General features: G+C 38.5%; 1 protein-coding gene across 1 annotated transcript in view; it reads right to left on the bottom strand.

The window, feature by feature from the left end:
* RNGTT (RNA guanylyltransferase and 5'-phosphatase) overlaps window positions 1-19,542 on the bottom strand; it is a 179,385-nt gene that overhangs the window by 51,235 nt on the left and 108,608 nt on the right. Inside the window, exon 13 of the mRNA XM_032184677.1 lies at window positions 8,417-8,517. Within this exon, the coding sequence (XP_032040568.1) occupies window positions 8,417-8,517 (101 nt within the window). The remainder of the gene's footprint in view (window positions 1-8,416; window positions 8,518-19,542) is intronic.

Raw genomic sequence — 19,542 nt, forward strand, 5'->3', positions numbered from 1 at the left:
ATTCCTCCTTATGCAAAACATTATTTTACTATGCAACTTAAGTAATCTCTAAAAGGTCAATCCCACAATTAGTAAATTCAATGCAGGTACAGTACGCCTTCTGAAAAATCTCTATAATACTGTAAAGAAAGCATGAAGAAAGAAAAACAACGTTTTAAAGTGTTTGGTAGTTAGATGTGTAACAGTTCCCTATCATTTGCAAAACGTTTAACATATGAACTGCAGATAATCACAGAATAATTCTGATTCAAAGGCCCTCTGCAGGTCACCTGCCTTGTGCTCAAGACTGGGTCCACTTCCAAGCTGAATCAGGCTGTTCACAACCATATCCAGTCAACCTCTGGGTATCTCCAAAGATGAAGCCTCCACACCTTGCCAACCTACTGCAGGGTTTGACCTTTCTCACCTAATTTCTCCCCCTGTCCTTCTACAATTTATCTTCCTTTTCATTCTTTCAACATATATCTCAGTGCCGCCTGGCTCCATCTGATCTATAACCTGCTGTTGGGTAGTAGGAAACAGCAACGAAGCATTACCTGTCTTCCTCTTCTCCGGACTGAACAAACCCAGTTCTCTCCGACTCTCTTTGTAGGTTGTTCTCCAATGCCCTCACTGCCTTGGTGGCCCTCCGCTGGGCTTGCTCCAGCCCATCAGTGTTTTTGTCAGAGTGGGGGACCCAGAACTGCTCACAAATGCTGAATAGAGGCAAAGATCTCTTCCTTCCACGTGTGGTCCAGTTATCAGCTGGCCATCTTTGCCACAAGAGCAAACTGCTGACTAATTTCAAAACTTTGACCTTCAGGCCCCTGAGTTTGTTTTCTACAAAAGCCTCTCCCTGGCAAGGCAATCTCCAAGCTGACTGTTCCCATCAGCTGCCCCAGGTGAAACGTGCTGCATTTAGCATTTACCTACTTGAATTTCATGAGTCTTCAGGAAGTTCAGCTCATTTCTCCAGCCTCCTGAGGTCCTTCTGAACAGCAGCCCTGTCCTCTGCCCTGTCAGCCACTCCCCCCAGCTCCGTGTCATCCATCAGCACTCTGACAGGGCACTTTATCTCAACAGCCAGGTTGCTAATGAAGCTTTTAATATACTCACCCTCACTGTTGTCTACTGAGGAACACTATTCAGGGCTGGCCTCCCGCTGGACTTCACTGACCATTGCTCTTTGAGATTGACAGTCCAGGCATTTTTCGTCCTTGTAGTCCACCTAATCCAGACCATGACTCACTAACTGAGCTACAAGGATACTACAGAAGGCTGCTGAAGGCCTTGCTGAAGTTAAGCCAGCTTTCACTGTTTTTGCCTTGTTTGCAGAGCTATTCTGTTAGTCAAGCAGGGTATGCTCTTGGCAAAATGATGCTGGCTGTTGGCAGTCACTGACTTGTCCTTTTTGTGCATGGACACGGCTTTCAGGAGAATTTGCTCCACAACAGCCATTAAAAATGACAAAATGCAGCCCATCTGCTTGTTGGTTCCATGGATGTACATATCTTTGCTTAAATAGTCCCTAAATTGGACTTCCTCACCTTTGTGTAGTAAGTCATTTCCCTGGGCACTGCCATGAGGTTCAGGAGCCTCACAGGCCTGCCAGCACACCTTACCAGTCAAGACCAAAGCAAAGATGACACCAAATACCTCAGCTCTTATCTTTTGCCACTATGTCTCCCACTGCATCAGCAGCACACTATTTTCCTCAGTTGTCTCTTCATCACAGAGGTACCTACAGTTGTCCTTCACTTACCTTCAATTCCAGCTGAGTTTTAGCATTTGTAATTCCTTCCCTCTACATCCAAACACAATTTTTACATTCTCCACAGATGCCTGTTATTGTTTACTTCTTCCATAAACTTTCACAGGTATTTTGGGGGTGAATTTTGAAGAGGCTGTCCCTGAAGATCTGCCAGTTCTCCTGGGCCACTCTGCACTTTAGGGGAACCTGCCATGGGATACTACCTATACGCTTACTGGAAAGCCAAAGCCAGCTATCCTGAAGCCTGAGATTATTTCTCCACTGCCTGCTTTTCTACCATCTCTTACAGATGTTTAACTAGGGATGGCGTCAGCCTTCAATTTTCTAACCTGTTCTTTCCCATTCACAAGTAGCAAGAAGTCTAAGTGACATGGCTGAATACAAAGTTTAGAATAAAATTCAAACCCAAATGTAAAATAAGACAGAGTACCGAGGATATGTGAGATAAGCAAATTTTAGAGGCATATAGTATTTGGGAGCTTTTCTTGATCTAGTTTACAGATAGAAACAGATCTTAAACAGCACAGATAATTGTTATGATAGCTGATGCAAGCAACTGGAAAGACTGCTTTAAGAAAGCAGCAAGTTCAAGAAAAAGAAACAGGGTATATAAAACACACAAAGCTACATTTACATTCCATTTAGCAAGCGTATAGATAATTTTAGGACGATATGAGGCAAAGCTTTTAAAAATCTGGAGAAATGAGTAGCTAAAGCAGAATAATTATCTGACAGATGGAGATTGCCCCAAGGCTGCCACTTCAACATATAAAAAGATGAGGCTGAGTTCATTTTTGAAATCCAACATTTGAAATTCCAAGAGCATCTTGCATATTAGTTGTGGAAGGTACAACATTATGTTCAGTACGCCAGTGTATAAATACAGGTTAGATTCCAAGACTTACTTTGGAAATTGTTTTTAAAAACTGAAGCCTTACAGAAAGATTTCAAATACCCTCACAGCAGCATAGCATAAATACTTAAGAGTGTAGTAAACCTGAAGTACCTAGGTAAAGTCTAGATGCTTTCGTGGTTTCCATCGCAACACCAAAGGTGACTACTACAAGTGCATATTTCTACCACAGTAATATTTGTGCTTCTCATACTGCCACCTTTCTTTCTGCACATAGCCTTCTCTCAGTCAGATTGCACAGCCCTACCCCTAAATTTTATTCAGGCCTAGTAAGACCTGTTGTGGTAACAATAAATGCCTGAAGATAACAGCTAAACAAATTACTCATTTACTTTCATTTGCAACTCTCACATTCCAGAAAAAGCAGGCAACTTTGAAGCACGCACTTGCTTTACCAACAGTACAGCCATAAATGCAGTTAATAGATTCAAACCTGCACTCCTCCTGCTGTCATCCCAGCACTGTGCATCTTTGCATCTATTTGCAACATCTTGTCCTTATTTGTTCGTAATTGCTGAGGGACATCATCTGCATCCTGCTTCATAACTCCACTGTACTCAATGTAAATGCAACCCTAATCTAGACTGTGATCTCTGGAGGCTAGAGGAATATGGGATTACTATTTTTTTTTTTTTTTTTATCGCCAGGGTACTGTTTGTAAAGCTCCCATTTTGTGATGGATGACAGTCGTAAAAACAAGTTTGTGTTATTTGATAACTGACATTCTGCAAACAGGTAAGATTGAAAAGAGCTCACAGGCCAAAATAACAATTTATGGATCAAATAAAAAAGAGGGAACAGAAATAAGAGGAAACAGAACACAGACCAAACAAACTATCATATCAATTCTGCAGTTCTTAGCTTATTCAGTTAACTTTTACAATTTTTCAGCCAGCCAGCAATTTGTTTCAAAGCAGAACTGTGAGGAAGACTAGCTTGTAAGATGAATAAGCCACCTTGTGACAGGCAACATATATGACAGCAGATCAAGAACATCACAGTTATTTTGAACCAGTTGTAGCTTTTCTTTTTTTTTCCTTCAGATGCTCATTCTAATTTACAGAACAAAAAGGACAGCCTAACATCTAACACAAAAGGAAAACATTACTTGCCTTCAGTCTCATGATATCTATATCTGGCTCTCGAACTGTAATTGCCAGCGTACCCAAGATTTGAAACCCCTGTTGTCTTCAAATATATTGTACTTCACCTTCCATTATTTATTACTCAACTATGAACAAGTGAAACACAACTTGAAACTTACTTGATTCCCCCAGGTAAATAATATAGTTGCTAACAAAGAGTTAATCACAGAATCATCTAGGTTGGATGTTTCATGTTTCCTTCAGGTTCTTTAATATATACAGAATATATCTATTCTTTTTATATATACATATATATATATATACATGTAAATGTATATATATATAAATATACACATATAAGCCTTTATCAGTATTTCTTCAGCATTTCAAAGATGACTAAAATTCCTGACTCCTTCCCATACCTCAAGGTTCTCTATAAAACTTTTATTATTCTGTGATATGAAATGGTATTGAGTGATTGATCACCAAATTGTTTGACCCAGTAAGATGCTCATTCGAAGCCAATAAAGACCTAACCTTGCTTTTCATTTGATTTTAGCATGTCTGATTCAGATAAAATTTGGAGGAACTGCACAGGCTAATTAAAAATCTGGAAAAGCCAGCACGGACATTTTAAAAATTCTGTCCTTGCAAGCTACCACAAATTTGGCACTGAGTAGACATTTTCAGTTGATATTTGTGACATTTAAATACAGCTCAGAGTTGGTTTGGGCTTTTTAGCATTTTTTATTTTTTTTTTAGAAACATTCTTGGAGTCAGACATTTTGGGAAAAAAAATCTCCACCATTTAAAAACAATCTTCTCTGTAAAGCAACTGAGAAATTGCACACAGCAATTAAACATCCCCTATTTTCTCTTCTGACAAGGTCATTTAACTCATAGGCCATTTGGAAACACCGTTTGTGTGCTGTAATTTTGCTTTCCATGAGCATCATCATAATTTAGAAAAAAAAAGGCAAGGTACTGTTGTTATATGATCAAAGGGCTTTGCTTCAACATTGCTGATGAGAGACAATTATCTTAGTAAACCTGAAGTGATGCAGAAGCGCTGGCAAGTGTCTCTACTTTAAAGCACGCGAAATGTGAGGGCTTTTCAGTTCAGCTACGTTGTTTCAGCACAAATACACGTCACCTTACTCTCTCATTTAGCTGATTTAATAGGTTGTTGGTTACTGTGATTGGTTTTGTTTTGTCGTTTTACATGAAGTGTCTATTTGGATGTGATCAGAACAGATTGAGAGACCATACGCTGGACTTCTTGCAAAGACAAGAGAAGAAGAGTTAATGTAAAGCATCGTTCTGATGCTCGGACGGGCTGGTCTATGAGAATACACTGGGGACAATTATCGTGGCTCAGCTGATAAGCTGTAACTCACTAATGTGCAACAGCGCAATTTCCTTCAAATATGTGCACCAAACAGAAGTGTCAGCATTAGGTCACCGAGGTTATGGAGACAATCCCTTTCCTTGGGATGCAATGGTATTTTTTCTTTATTTGTATTCTTTGTTATGCGATCTTCATCTTAATAGTGCAGCTTATTCTAAAAGTACTTCATAGATCATAAGCCCAATCCTCCTTTTTAATTCAATGGCAAAACTCTCTCCTATCAATTGTGAAATAACTGAACCCTAGACAAAAGCAAATTGGTCATTCATCCGGAACTGAACTACATCTGGGGTGAAGCACAGCAGCTATTTTGCGGTTAACATTACTATTACAGACTGATCTATGGATGGAAATGCACAACTGAAAGCACAGGGGAATTTTAGGTAGATAGAAAAATAATCGTACTGACTAAAATCAGGCAGATTCCCCAGAGAACTCCCTCATTCATAGGAAAAATGCACACGATTGTTTACAATTGATCAGGATCTCAATTACATGTGCCACACAAAATACAGGTCTAACGGCTGACAGTGCTCTTGTCTCATGCTACTGAATAAATAATGCCCCTCTATGCTTTTTCACCATTTAAGTGGACAGGAGACTATAAACACAAGGGCAGCGTGGCTGGAGTTGTGTGGTAGAGGTTCAACCTGTATCGTGGCTGTCAGCTCTAAGACCACACACAACAGTAGCTCAGATTTGGATGCCTGGGTTTAAAGATGAGCCTGTAAATCAGAAGAGAGGACTTGGAAATTACAGACCATCCCCATTCTCACTGTTTCAAGCTGCTGTCAAGTATATGAGATCGATACTTTGATTTCAGTTCCCCATTTGTCAGTAGAAGATCAATACAAAGTCATAGATTCCTTTTCCATAAATATTATCACTTTACTGTATCAAAATAACACAATTTTTTATAATAGTACTTTAAACACGTTTGTGCTACTCTGCTGTCAAATGCATGCCAAATTTCTTCTTGGATTACTGAAGACAAGGAAAACTTTTTGTTTTTACCTGAAGCACTGAAACCAGTATCAAATGCTTACTTTTAATCTCAGTGGGGCTGGGGAGAGGTAGAAGCCTAATGCTGTCACATCAGAATTGCCAGCAGCAAGACATTCAGTTCATCAAAACAATTTTTAGTTTTGTCAGAAATCAACCTAGCAGGCTTTCTTCACAGCCAGTTTATTATGGCAGTGCTCAGAACTGCATTTTTCAAGTCTAAAACCAAACCTGCTTCTTTTAAAACTCACATCAACAGCTTCAAAATTGGTATACTTTGGGTGTTTCCTCAATTAAGTTCATATTTTACCACGGAATTAATCAAAAAAATCAAATTAACAAGTGATGTGCTTAAAGCCGTAGTATTTTACTCACTGATTTTGTTTACCTGGGTAGAACCGACTGTTTCATAGGTCATTACTTAACATAAATGCTTTTCTTCCAATGATGGTAAATTATTTTCCACATAGTACTTCATTAACTTCTTTTTGTTGGATGAATGCACCTGCGCTTACGCTACAAACAGCAGTCAACTGTGATATGAGCTGAGGTAAAATTCATTTCAAAGAATTGTACTTTCTCTCACGTCAGATTTCTAGGATTATTTTTTCCTTATGTATGTGAGAGGAACATAAACATTAACATATTTACGTATTGCAGTATTTAGAGACCAGTCCAGCTAATCATTTCCACAGTACCAGCATTGCATGGATTTTCACATAGCTGGAGTATGGTAGAAATTTTCTAAATGTTAGCGAGTGTTTCAAATTCTACAAGTGAACACTCATTCTTTAATAGCTTGCTGCTAACAGCCCAGCTTTTTAGAAACAGTTTTGCTGGCTAACATTTTAAAACATTTTCATTTTCTGATCAAATAATTGTCATCTATTATATTAAACGTAGCAGTAGCACTGACATTTTTCTATTTGAAATCAGTGTTGAGTAATCAGAGAGTACTTTTTTTTAAGGTGAAATGAAAAATAGGTTTATTTTGCTTCTGAATTATAGACTACTACTGTAAATTCATAAGCTTCAGCAGAAGTCATAAGAATCCCATAATAAAAATAGCATTCCTGCCAAATACCAGGTCTTTTTTTTTAATAGATTTTTTTTCCCTGTTACTTTTCTGTGACTTAAATAAAAGTCAAATGTGAAATAGAAATTTATAATGAGTTGGTTTCTCTGAAGTCAAACTTAAAATATTCCTGTATGTTGTCTAAAATAGCTGTGTTGCTTCTAAGGCCTTAATATTCCACTTTCAAACACAAAAATCAGAATAGATGCTTCTGACCTTATGAAGTGCTTAGAAGTTAGTTGCCAAATATCTTCTGTTGAATAAACTCCATATTTTTAAGATCCTATATATTCACCAAATATGTTTAGTAATATGACATGCCAAAGTGTCTAAAAGTTACATGGGTCCATTATTAACACTCTGAAATAAGTAAGCAATACGTCAAATGAACTGTTTAATCATACTGAGGTACCTGTGGCATCAAGAAAAACTAAATATCAAGTGTTTCAAACTGCCAGTTGTAATGAGTCCCAGATGTTAAAACATTAAGCAACTTAAAAATCAACTAACTCAGTTCTAAACAAAATCACTTCCAAGTCAAGCTGTAATCCAGTGACTCAGTCTTCCCCCCTGCCCTCGCTGGCATGAAAATTGCCCCTCTTTAATATGTGCAGTGCCTGAATTAGCAAATAGTATGTGGAATTGATGTAATGTAATGTTTTACATGTCTTCTGCTGTCAAAACTTACCATTTCTGAAAAGACTTTAATGGTTTTAGAGACAATACCAAAGAAAACCTATGAAGTAAAAATTCATTTTTTTTTCTTTAAAAAGTTAAGCATCATTTTTCATTATGCAGAATCCTAAAATGGAAGAAAACTTACGTTGGTATTATTTTGCATAAAAGCAAGGGATAGCAGTTACTTCATGTAAGAATTTAAGCTAATATAGCCTGCCTACCTTCAGAAAACATAAAAGGTAATAATGCCAAATCCAAACAGGGCTGTTTTTTTCAGCAATTTTAGGAAACAATTTAAGAATGAGTAGATTTACATTATGAGCATCTGCCATTGTTTTCAGTACAGCACTGATTGCAACAGTTGCTAAGATTTTCAACGAACAGATTCTTCTGAATATAGAGAGGCTTAGCCCCAGAAAACGTCAAGAAATATCAGAGGAGAGATTAACTGCTAAGGGACGTTCACTTGAGCATTATACATTTAAAAAGGGAAGAGATTACATACCCTTCTCCACCAATTCTTGTTATCTTTAGACGAAAATCAACAGAGTTCAGGCTGGGTGGCTTCCATTTCAAAATATCATCACATCGTCCAGGCTTGTATTTCTGAAGCAAATTAAAAAGCAGTTTAATTATGCTTATTGGTTTTCACTGGTTTTAAAAGTAACAATTCAGCGTTTCGGGCTGTATTAGATGTCTCTAATGAATTACAATAGTTAGTGACTGAAACAATGAATTTCATTACCACAGAGGTAGTTGTGCTTCACTACTTTATTTGCTGCCTCCTTTTAAAACTGCTTAGCACGGCAGCCAAGCCATTGTATATAATGCAAAACTGAGAATGGAAATAAAAATTAGCATACTTCATTATCTCTGCCTAATGGAAAATTCCAAATAAAAAAAGAAAATACAACAGCACAGTTTTAATAAATGAGAACTGTAAAAGGACACACACAGAAGACACATTTAAGATAACCTCAACATTTCTGAGCGATTTTCTGAGCGATGTTTTTGTTATTCACACTGTTGGCTGACACAACGTGAAAAAGCCAGCAGTCACCATACTGCCAGCTCTCAGAAAGGCCCATCACAAACATGTTCTTTCGTATCAAAGGAATGTAAGTTATATAAAGATTAGAGAACACCATGACACAGTGAAACATAAATAAGGGAGCATCTGTTGCTGAAGAGAAAGGGTACACGCTTGTCTGAACCAAAAGTTGCCATACTTATCAGAAAAGAGCAATTTTCTCTTGAATTAGAGTTTTGATTTATCTCGGTCTCTTATCATCTACTTCAGTGTAAGTAAGATGCCATTTTGTTCATCCTCAGCTAACAGTGACAGCCGAGCCAGCTAAACCTTTCCTTCCTGGAATGTCTTTTCATGGCAATGGAGAAAAGTAGAATGAGCATGAACAGGGCAAAAGCAAAAATCAGCTCCTAACACTCTCAGCCACGTTTCTGCTATGCATAACAAAAGTAACCTACTAAAAGCTCTTTTTGGAATCTGAACATGGCTGGCTAGACTGCATCTTCTCATTTTTTTTCTCATTTTTTGACCATGGCTCCAGATTGTTCGAGACTGATGGCTTCAGGCTCTCTGCTGTTGTTCCCATTCAGGCCATTATAAACATGTTCTTAACGCCAGTATTGGAGCATCCTACCCAACTCGCTATTCTCATCACACACAGCTCTGCACTGAATTTCTCCACAACCTTCTCTTTACATCTGAATAAAATTTAAATTATTTATCTTTGTCCTTAGGACAACGTGTAGAAGCTGTTTCTGACACCTCTTCTCTGTGCCTGCTCCCTTTCCATGCCTTTCATTTTATTCTTCCCCCACTATCTCCTAGCTGAAAATTGTCTCTTGGAAAGCAACTTTCCCCTGTGGTCCCTCACATCTGGAAATCTTGCCAGATCAAATCAAACATCCTTATTCCATTAGAGTCAGGAAAATAGTAAGATACAGTGCAATAATAAAGGTGTTGGTTGTTTATTTTTTTTTAATTACTTTCTTCTCTTCCCACCTTATTTCCCCTTTATATGATTTCTGTCCTGTAATATCAACAGCTATTTGAGAAATGCTGGTTGCTCTTATACGTGTCCAAAAATGGGATTTAGAAAGGTTTAAAGAATTTACAAAATAAAAATAAAAACAAATATTTCAGTAGACAATAGAAATAGTTCTTTAGTTGGCTCCATCCTGCTGTCCTTCCCTTATTTCTCTGGCTCTTCTCCATTTGCCAGAGATATCTTCAAATCACAAAGATCTCATCTTTGAGCTCTTGTAGCAATGAAATACATCCTTAGGTTTTTTGTTCTCATTACCAGACTAAAAATCCTGTACAATGCAGGTACGAATATTTAAAGACTCACGCCACATACACTATATATACTAATCGATATTAAATGGATAAGACGAAAGAACAAAAAAGCTCAGTAAAGTATTAAATCTTTTCTTTTTATATACAGATGGAATATTTAAATATACTTTAAAGTATTTGCATTCCATTTTAGAGAAAATACTATTTACTAGATATATTTGAACGTTTGTGTGCATTGAATATGAGAATTACGATAAAGGTGAATGATGCCAAAGTCTCTTTGTCAGTCAAATTTTCCTGCAATTTTCTTATACCTGATATCAAGAGAATACGTAATTAAATTCTATATAGCTCATTGCTAAAGTATGTTCCAGGAATAATGGGGCGAAATATGGTGCTTGTAAAGAAATTATTGTTGCTCTCTCTTGCCTGTTAATTAGGCCAAAACCTATTACTCTTGCTAGGTATTTATTACTTTGCTCAAATAAAAACAACGAGGAACACCTCTGTTTGGGACCAATTTCTCCACAGAGTGAAAATTTAATTTATGAAGCAACTTCTACAGCAGGTACCAAGGAACAGGGAGTACAGCTGAGTAGCTGAAGCTGTCGGCACAGATGTTGGTTTTGCTGCATGGAAGATTCATCTTAATGGATGCTCATCTGTCCCTTTAAACATGAGCGAGGTCTTCAACCGTTCCATAAAAGTGTCATCTGTCAATCACGCCTAAGCCCTAAAATCTTTTATTAAGCCTCTGTGTGGCACAGCTTCTAGGTTATTGACTCGCAATAATCTTCCAAGCAAGATTACTGGAGCATTTACAATGATGGATTTATTAATACATACTCAAGTAATCAATTTCTATTTAAGCCGTAGATCATATTTTTGAGACTTTATGAGATGTTAAGACTCGACCCAGTCTAATTGACTCTAGGAAACAATCCCGGCTGGTTTAATATATGGGTACAAACCATCTTTTTACATACATGTATCACTCCTTTAAAAGAGAAAATAAAGAGAGGCTAACAGACTTCAGGACAGAGGAAATTATCTTTTTTTTTGTATAGAAATACCAGTCTTAACCACAAAACACACCATATTTTGTGGCCAAAAAGAAAACTTGGACTGCTCTGCATTCAATATTACCAAGTATTTTCTCCCAACCATATAGAGGAGGATGTATTTCTGTCTGGAACATAAACCCTGAAAAAGCTTGACATTCCTTTAGGAAATTAATTCTCCTTAACGTTAAAAATACGAACCAACTTCTCAGAGTCACGGCACTGAAATCCCAAAGAAGAGACACATCTGATCTAACAACCTAAGAACAGCCCCACTAGAGCTCTAGCACCCTGGCTCTGTCAGCGCCCAAAAGCTCACACTTTGGGCAATCATATGTGATGTTTTCTCCTGTTACTCTCCCAGAGACTATCCATTTTCAAGCTCAAAGCCATCTTGATGCAGATGTGATTTCCAGGTATTTAGTGATTTTCAGCCTTCCCTGCCCGAGCACATCTAGCTCCCCCCTAGGACCGTGCAAACCTCACCCATCTGTAACAGCCTGCAGCACAGCAGCCCCATGGCATGGCAAGAAAAAGCACCACCTTGGGTTGGTTATGGACCAGCTTTCATTGGTTTCACACTCGCACTCCCTAAGGCTTGTATGAATAGATGGTGAACAACCAGACCCCATTGTTTTGATGCTACCTGTAGTTTTGTGTGCTGTTTTATCACTCAGACACTCGATCTTCTAACATCGAGAATTACCACAATTCCCCACATCTGACAAACTGTTCAGGCATCATCCTCGTTCTCTGAGTACAAGTGACTCCCCTTCAGCTGTGAGGACCGACCTGGACCCTATCCCTTGACTCCTTCCTACTTTTCAACCAATTGTTCATCTGGACAAGAACTCTTTCATCTTGCACCTGCTTTAGTTTTTTCAATTTATTTATTTTTTTTTTCTTTTTAGAAACATCGACAGAAGCTTTCTCAAAGTCTTAGCACAGAACACCATGTGACCCTTACTAAAATTATTTTTGATTACCTGGTTGGAGAGACATAACCTTCCTTTCATAAAGGCATGTGATTTTTCCCAACTATAGGATGTTTACTCAAGCATCAACTACTGCACTCCTTATTATAGTTTTCACTACTCCGTCCAGTAGAGACATCACACATGGAGGCTCTTCCCTGACCTTCTATGACATCTGTCCCCACACTCAGTTTTTTTGTTGTTGTTTTGTTTTTGTTTCTGACATTATATTTGCTGTCCCCACATCCTTGGGCACCAATGTACGTATACATTCCACACAGGATCAATCTACTGCAGGACTTTTTCAACCCCCCCCCTTTTTTTTCCTTAAGACCAACAAGTTATAGCCTCCTAAACTCCAATGTGAAACCAACTTCACAGCAGACATGAGCAACTATTCCAAGATGACTAATGAAAAGCAATGCTTTGACAGGATACATCTGCATACCTGTAATTTCACTGACTCAAGTTTAATTACTAAATTGATTGGCTGACTTGCTTGAAGGGGAATTTGGGGGGGGGGGGGGGGGGGGGAGATTTGTTCTTTAAGATGGAGTTACCTTTCCTGCCTTTCCCTCTAGAACCAGCACAGCGTGAAACAAGTCTTGGCTAAACATTTTGTTATATTAAAAAAAAATAAAAAAAAAAAGGAATGAAGGAACAATCTCTTCCACACTTCATGTTAGCAAAAGAGATATTGTCTAGAAAACAATGGCAATAAAAATAGCCTTTTGACTATTACACTTGGTCTTGATCACTGCCAATACACTTCTGACTTCAGAGCAGATTTTTTAACATTGAGCAGCTGATAAAAGTCACAGTCTACAGATATTTGTCTGAAACATTTACAGAGGCTTAGATAAGTAATCAGACTTCAGAGTTCATGTCAAGAAGCTTCATGGTCTCAGACTTCTGCTGTTATAACATAAAAAAAATGAAAATCACAGAAATGCACCTTAAAATGAGAATTCATCCAGAGGCCATATTAACAAACCCTGAGAGGGGGTTCATTTTTGCAATGGGTGAGCCCATATACACAATAGAGCAGTAGCAAGTTCTTGAATTTGAATGCTGAGTGCAAAATCAATTTCTTCAAACACGAGCTGAAGCCAAGCAAGAATTCTGCTTGTTAAGTATATGAAAACTTCACCTTAGATGAATCACTGCGTACTGCAGACCTGTACTGCCTAAAGTTATTCCACATTCCATTTCCAAAACAAAATGTTAAACAATCTGTCTGAAACCAAACTACTCCCTAGCATTTCAAATATAGCATTTATAGCAATGATATCCTCAACGCTCTCCCCAAATACACATGTAACATGACTACTTTTAAAACGTATCAGGTCACATAGCATTTCAAATACAAAGATCTTGGTTCAGTCTGAAACCTTTCCACCTCATCTAACGACACCCAAAAATATACATTAAGGAATCAGAAAATATCTAAAATAGCTTTAGAGGATTGATTTACAGCTGATTTGCAGTTGCTTCCAAGTGCCAATGACCATGTCTTCAGGACGGCTAGGAACCCCTCCCCAGCCCTCAGATTTTAGCAACTCTGCTACTCACTCAGCATCCACCTATTTTTTTCTTTTCAATCTCTATTTTTGTTATTATCACAATGAATGCCCCACCTTCAGGGCAGAACGTAGGTGCTGTCCTGGCAGAACACCAGCCCCTTTCTTTTTATCATTCCTTTCTTTTTCACAACTTCCCTTTCTAATCAGTGTCAACCACCTCAGTCTCCTACAAAACTAAGCCTGGCCAGTTAGGGTTTGTGAACCAAAAGCTTATCCAGCAGCAGGATGCCTGGCAGAACCGAGAGGCTGCTAACCTCAGGTGTGTTGCAGGTTACAGGAGCACTATCAATCACTATTACCTTAATTGAAGAAGATGCAAGCCAGGCACATGACAGGCCAGCAGCAGCATGGCAAATGTGCCCCTATTATGGATATCTTGAACCTGAGGTAAGAGCACAACAACAAGCGTGACACCCAGCTGCACACCCAGTATTGTAAGACACTGGGTGATCCCAGAAGACTGCCCAACAGAAAGCACAGCCTCCCGCACCCAGCTCAGGTTGCTCACCAATTCCTAACCCCATGCTCTCAGAGCACACTCAGTAAGGTTTTTTGTTGGTCCCCAGTGAGCCACATCAGCACTGTGGAGTAAACTGATGGGTGTCTGCTCATGTCCCAAAAGTATTAAGCCTAGTAGTCCGCTCCCTCCAGAGCTGTCCTCAGAGGAGGCGACTCCTTTCTCCTTCCCTGTGAGAAAGGCTGGCCCTCAGAGAATGAAGTTCCCTTATCTCAACTTTTGCTGACACGTTTCTCTGTTTCTCGCAAGCTGCAGATATTCTTCCCACTCAATTTATGTTTTGCCTGAAGCCACGCATCCTCCCAGCACTCGCATTCACTGAGTGGCTCAGCAGAAGGGCTGGGCAGTGGGGATGCTAAGTGGGGATGTAAGGGGAGTGAAGTATCTCTCCAGGCAGCTGCTTTCTGTTACCACATGGTAGAGACTTTGCTGCTCAGTATTTTGTAGGAGGAAGAGCGGAGTCAATCTCTGGGACCGCGTTCTGGGCAGGCAGCGTGGGCTGTGGGGCGTTGTTGCCTCACCACGAAGACACCCACCTGGAAGACTGAGTAAACCTCAGCCACAGGGCCTGACAAAGCAAATGGATCAGCTCTCCTAATGACTGAAAAGGGAAACGTTGCGGGATGACCAGGAGAGGATGAGCAGTGCTGCTACGTGTCCGCTGTCCTCGCCCTCGGCACACCTTTCAGATCTAGCCCTGCAAACGAGCCAGAGCACTGCTGAGGTAGAATGGGCACACACCAATGCAGAAAGAAGGCCGGAAAAAATCAAAAATAGCTCAAAAGGGAGGGGACACAGAAGGACCAGGAAAGATTTGTTTGAAAACCCATGCTTGCCCAAGAGGTACATGTATGTCAAGCTGAGTACCATCAAGGCATGAGTGCCATGGGGATAGGAGGGTTTGGGGTTAACCAGGACAGACACTGGGAATCTGCTGAAGTTCTTTTAAACCTTCAGATGTCATTTGCTACACTGCAAATGAGATCAACATTTAACCACGCTGAATATATAATTAATGAGTCTTGAATATGAAACATGAATATGAATTTGAAATATAGATCTTTCAGTATCTCATAATTTAAGTTACAAAGAAGTTACCTGGCTAGTTCATATTTTAGCACCAAGAGAAATATTCTGCCCTTACATATATGATATTCTGATATTTAGTCACTCTCACTTATCAGGATAAAGACAGTAAAGGTCTTAAAACATACTAGAATGCTTCAGATTCACAAATACTAAGACATTTCTTATGTTGTAAAATTCACCCATTTCTGTTACCAACAAAATTTTTCTGTGTTTTAACCAAATACTTTGTGAAAGACTTGGTATTCAACATTATGCTACAGCTTTCACCTGTAAAGAAAAAGTTAACTATTGCAAACCTGTAACAACAACAAATCTTTTCCTCTCACTCACTTAAAACAACAGTTGAATGTTTTCTCTGAAGTGTTCTACATTAATTACTCTTAGACCTTTTAATATCCTTATGGCACCTACTGCCCTACCCAATCTAATAGTTTGCATTCGGTTGTGTAAATATAAAGACTGAACAATTACTAAGTTTTTATTTTCCTGAACTGAATGCCCTGAATCATTCTAAAGAACCAAAAAGATCGATTGTAATCAATCATTTCAGGCTAGAGCTGATAGAGAGATGAGCTGAAGAAAGAGAAGTTGCTAATATTGTACGTGAGTGAGTCACGTCAATGGATCAAGAAACCACAAGATGAAAGACAGCCATTGACTCAATTGCATATTCATAGATTTTTAAGGCAGAAAAACATCATTGGGTTCATGGAGTCAGCTCTGTTGCACACAGGACAGAAAAACTTGAACAATAACGTTTATATCAAGCTTGTAATTCCTATTCAAATTACAGCACACCTCTGTGAAAGATACTAAGCAAAGAAACATCATATAGTTATGGAGATTACCATTACACTTAAGATTAAAAATGTATGCTTTCTTCTACACAAAATACCTCTGAACCATGTAATGCCTTAGTTTAGACTGAAGCCCAGCCCTCCACAAAATTATTTCCTTTTGTTAAGATAAAATGTTTAGTTGCTGCACAGGTAATTTTCCATTTGGCTAATGTACGCATGCATTTTCATTGCACAATTCTGCCAAAAAGTCTCCAAAGATTAGACAACAGAATTGATTCTACTATTCCAGTGTTATTTTCACTGCTTAAGTATACAGACATATTAAAAAAAACGCATGTGTTTCCTATTCTTTTACATTATGCATTTTTTCAACGTGTTTTATGCATTAAAATACATTGATAACTACCTGAAATAATTCTTTTCAGAGCAAAGCCTTCAGCTGTGACTTAATACACTTAATACATTTCCTCCTAGATACACAGTCTACTTCTGGCTGTATATCTTTGTGCTAATCTGGCCACCAAAACAGAAGGGAGAAAAAACACACGAAGAAATACAATAACATCTATACAAGGAAATAAATTATTGTAGTTAATCCGTGACTCTTAGCCTCTGAAAGTATTTTGTCTTCTGTCCCTTCTAGCCTCCCATTTCAGTTCCAGCCCCTTTGTTTCTCAAAGTGTCCGTACAAACAACTTACATCCTTGTATTCCTCATAGTCCATCACTGTAATACCCCATTCTTCCCCATGTATTCTACTTACTTTCCCTTTTTTTTTTTTAAAGAAAAAAAAAACGAGGCAAAAGGCATCAGCAGTGCCTTGGTTATTGATGGGTAAACAAGAGTATGCTTGCTCTTGCTGCATATTGAGCAGATAGATCACTCAGAACTGGAGGGAAGAGATACACTAAGTCTGATCACAAGCCCACAACTGCCTGGTGGAGAAGGAGAAAGGTCAGCATTTCTAAATTATGTCTAAGGCAAACTGTATTAGTTTGACTATATTAGAAAATTGCTTCAAGAATACTGGACTCATCCCTAACTCGTATCTTTGGAGGTGTAGGCAAATTACATCATGTGCTATGGCATTTATGGTGTTTGTTTTGCCATTTTTTTGTTTGTTTGTTTGCCATTGTTTTGGCAAACAATGAATCAACTACAAGATTTAGCCAATGTACTACAGGGACAGCCACATTGCATGTCGACAATCTAGGAGACAAAGCAGAGTAAAGCCCAAGAGCAAAAGCCTTCAGTTTCAATACAGGGTGCTTAATTACAAAGATGGATGTACAGAAAAAGTGATAAAATTAATGCATTGACCTGGTGTGGATCATGGAAAAACACCAGGACAATGCTATCTACTAAGACATATTATCAGTCAGGAAGAGGAAAATACTGTTGTTTGTTTAAACATTAAGTCACCCTATTTGGTTGTTATTTAAACTTTATCAGAGCTGCCCAAACTGATTATCTATTATTCCAAAATCTTTACAGAGGTGAACATTTGCCAAATACACTCCACGTACCTCTGAATCAGAAAGGTCCCTGGGAACACTGGCCACACTAGTTTTCACCTGGCTGCATTCCTTACATAGGTAGAAATAACCACCCCTGTCCCTGTCATTATTATTGCCCTGAACCACTCACACCCCACGTTCCCTTCCTGGGACAACCACTGCACAGATCACGAGTGCCACTCGTGTACACCACCCCTTGTGTACACCCTAAACCTCTATACCAGGTTCAGAAAGCTATTGCAATTTTAATAAGCAATAGCTTTCTGAACCCAGACGAAAATCAGGCTTATTAAAATTGTTCTACATGCTGTTCTGTACCTTAGAAAATCTTATTTAGGCTTACGAGAGTTAATGGGACTAACGTGAGCAAACTGTGATTGTTAAGGATGAGAACTGTTAAAACCATTTCCAAAGACAGACTTAATTGTGACTACTTCTCACAGAAAGCATGTTTACCAAGAATAGTTGGAGAAATTCAGTTGTGTTAACAAAATGTTTCATACCTCAGAACCCAGTTATGTAAACTTACTTAGACTTCTAGAATGCCTTTCATAAAAAAAAAAAAGAAACTCACAAGGGACCACGTAAGAAAAAGTACGTGTATGCAAGCCTTTCAAGCCTACAAAACTGTACCATGCAGTTGCCATTGATCTGAAAGTTTTAAGTGCTCATTATCTCTGAAGGCTGAGAAACACACTTTGTTGTGCAACATACGCATTTAGCAGTGCCACAAAATGATTATAGGAAGAGGGCAGTAAAATAATAAGATGCTGAAGCTGGAGGTATAAACAAAATTGGTTGATCGAGTCTGGAGAGTTTGAAGAATTCAGTCATCTCAGGAATTTCTATCAATGGATGTAATAGATGATACTCATTGTTTCCAGATGTGAAGGAAAGCTTTGCTGCATTTAACTTGACTGCGTATATTCAGCTAAAAAAAAAAAAAAAGGTGCTTCAATGAAATCTCTTCAGTAGTACTCACTGTTCTCAAAGATGATTAGGATTCCTTTATTAGCTAGAAAAATCAGATGTACCTGGTGTTGTTTTCTTTCATGCAGATGTGACTTACTTCAGTATAACCTCTTGAAATTTTAGAGCAAGCAGTTCTGTTTGTTGTTGTTGTTGTTGTTTGGTTGTGTTTTCTTTTTTTTTTTTTTTGGTGGCTTCCCCTTCACCCCCCATAAATACAATTCAATTGTCCCTGTATTTGTAAAGGAAATGCACCAAGACACGATTTGTAAGTACTCTTACAAGTGATCAGGTGGGGTGAAACTCCTGGGTAAACACCAATATTTTGCAAACAGCTGTTGTTTTGTGAAAGAGATTTTCATGGCTGAGACAAAAAAAGAAGAAACTAAACATTGAAAACACAAGGACACACAATATAGCCACAGAATTTATATCACTACAAAAAAATACCCAAACACTTCCCAACTTCAGGCAAACACTGTATACACTTTGCATCAAGCCATTCACCCAGCACAACCTGTGTCTAAGCTCAGACAGATGGCCATGAGGCTCTATGTAAAGAAGATAACAAAAGCAAATCGCTCCCCTTTAAAGACAACAAAAATAAACAAAAGTAAAATAATAAAAGCTGCTTTTACTGCTTAATGTTCTGAATTACTGATTTAAAACACCTGAACAAAGAGCTGCAGTCCTCACCAAACTTCAGCTTTTTGCCTGGTTTGGTAATTCAATCAGGATGTAGAGACAGGCTCATGCTCCATAAATATTTGATCAGCTTTAATATAAGGTTGTTAA

This window comes from Aythya fuligula, chromosome 3, assembly GCF_009819795.1.
Source record: "Aythya fuligula isolate bAytFul2 chromosome 3, bAytFul2.pri, whole genome shotgun sequence".
Classification (NCBI taxonomy): domain Eukaryota; kingdom Metazoa; phylum Chordata; class Aves; order Anseriformes; family Anatidae; genus Aythya; species Aythya fuligula.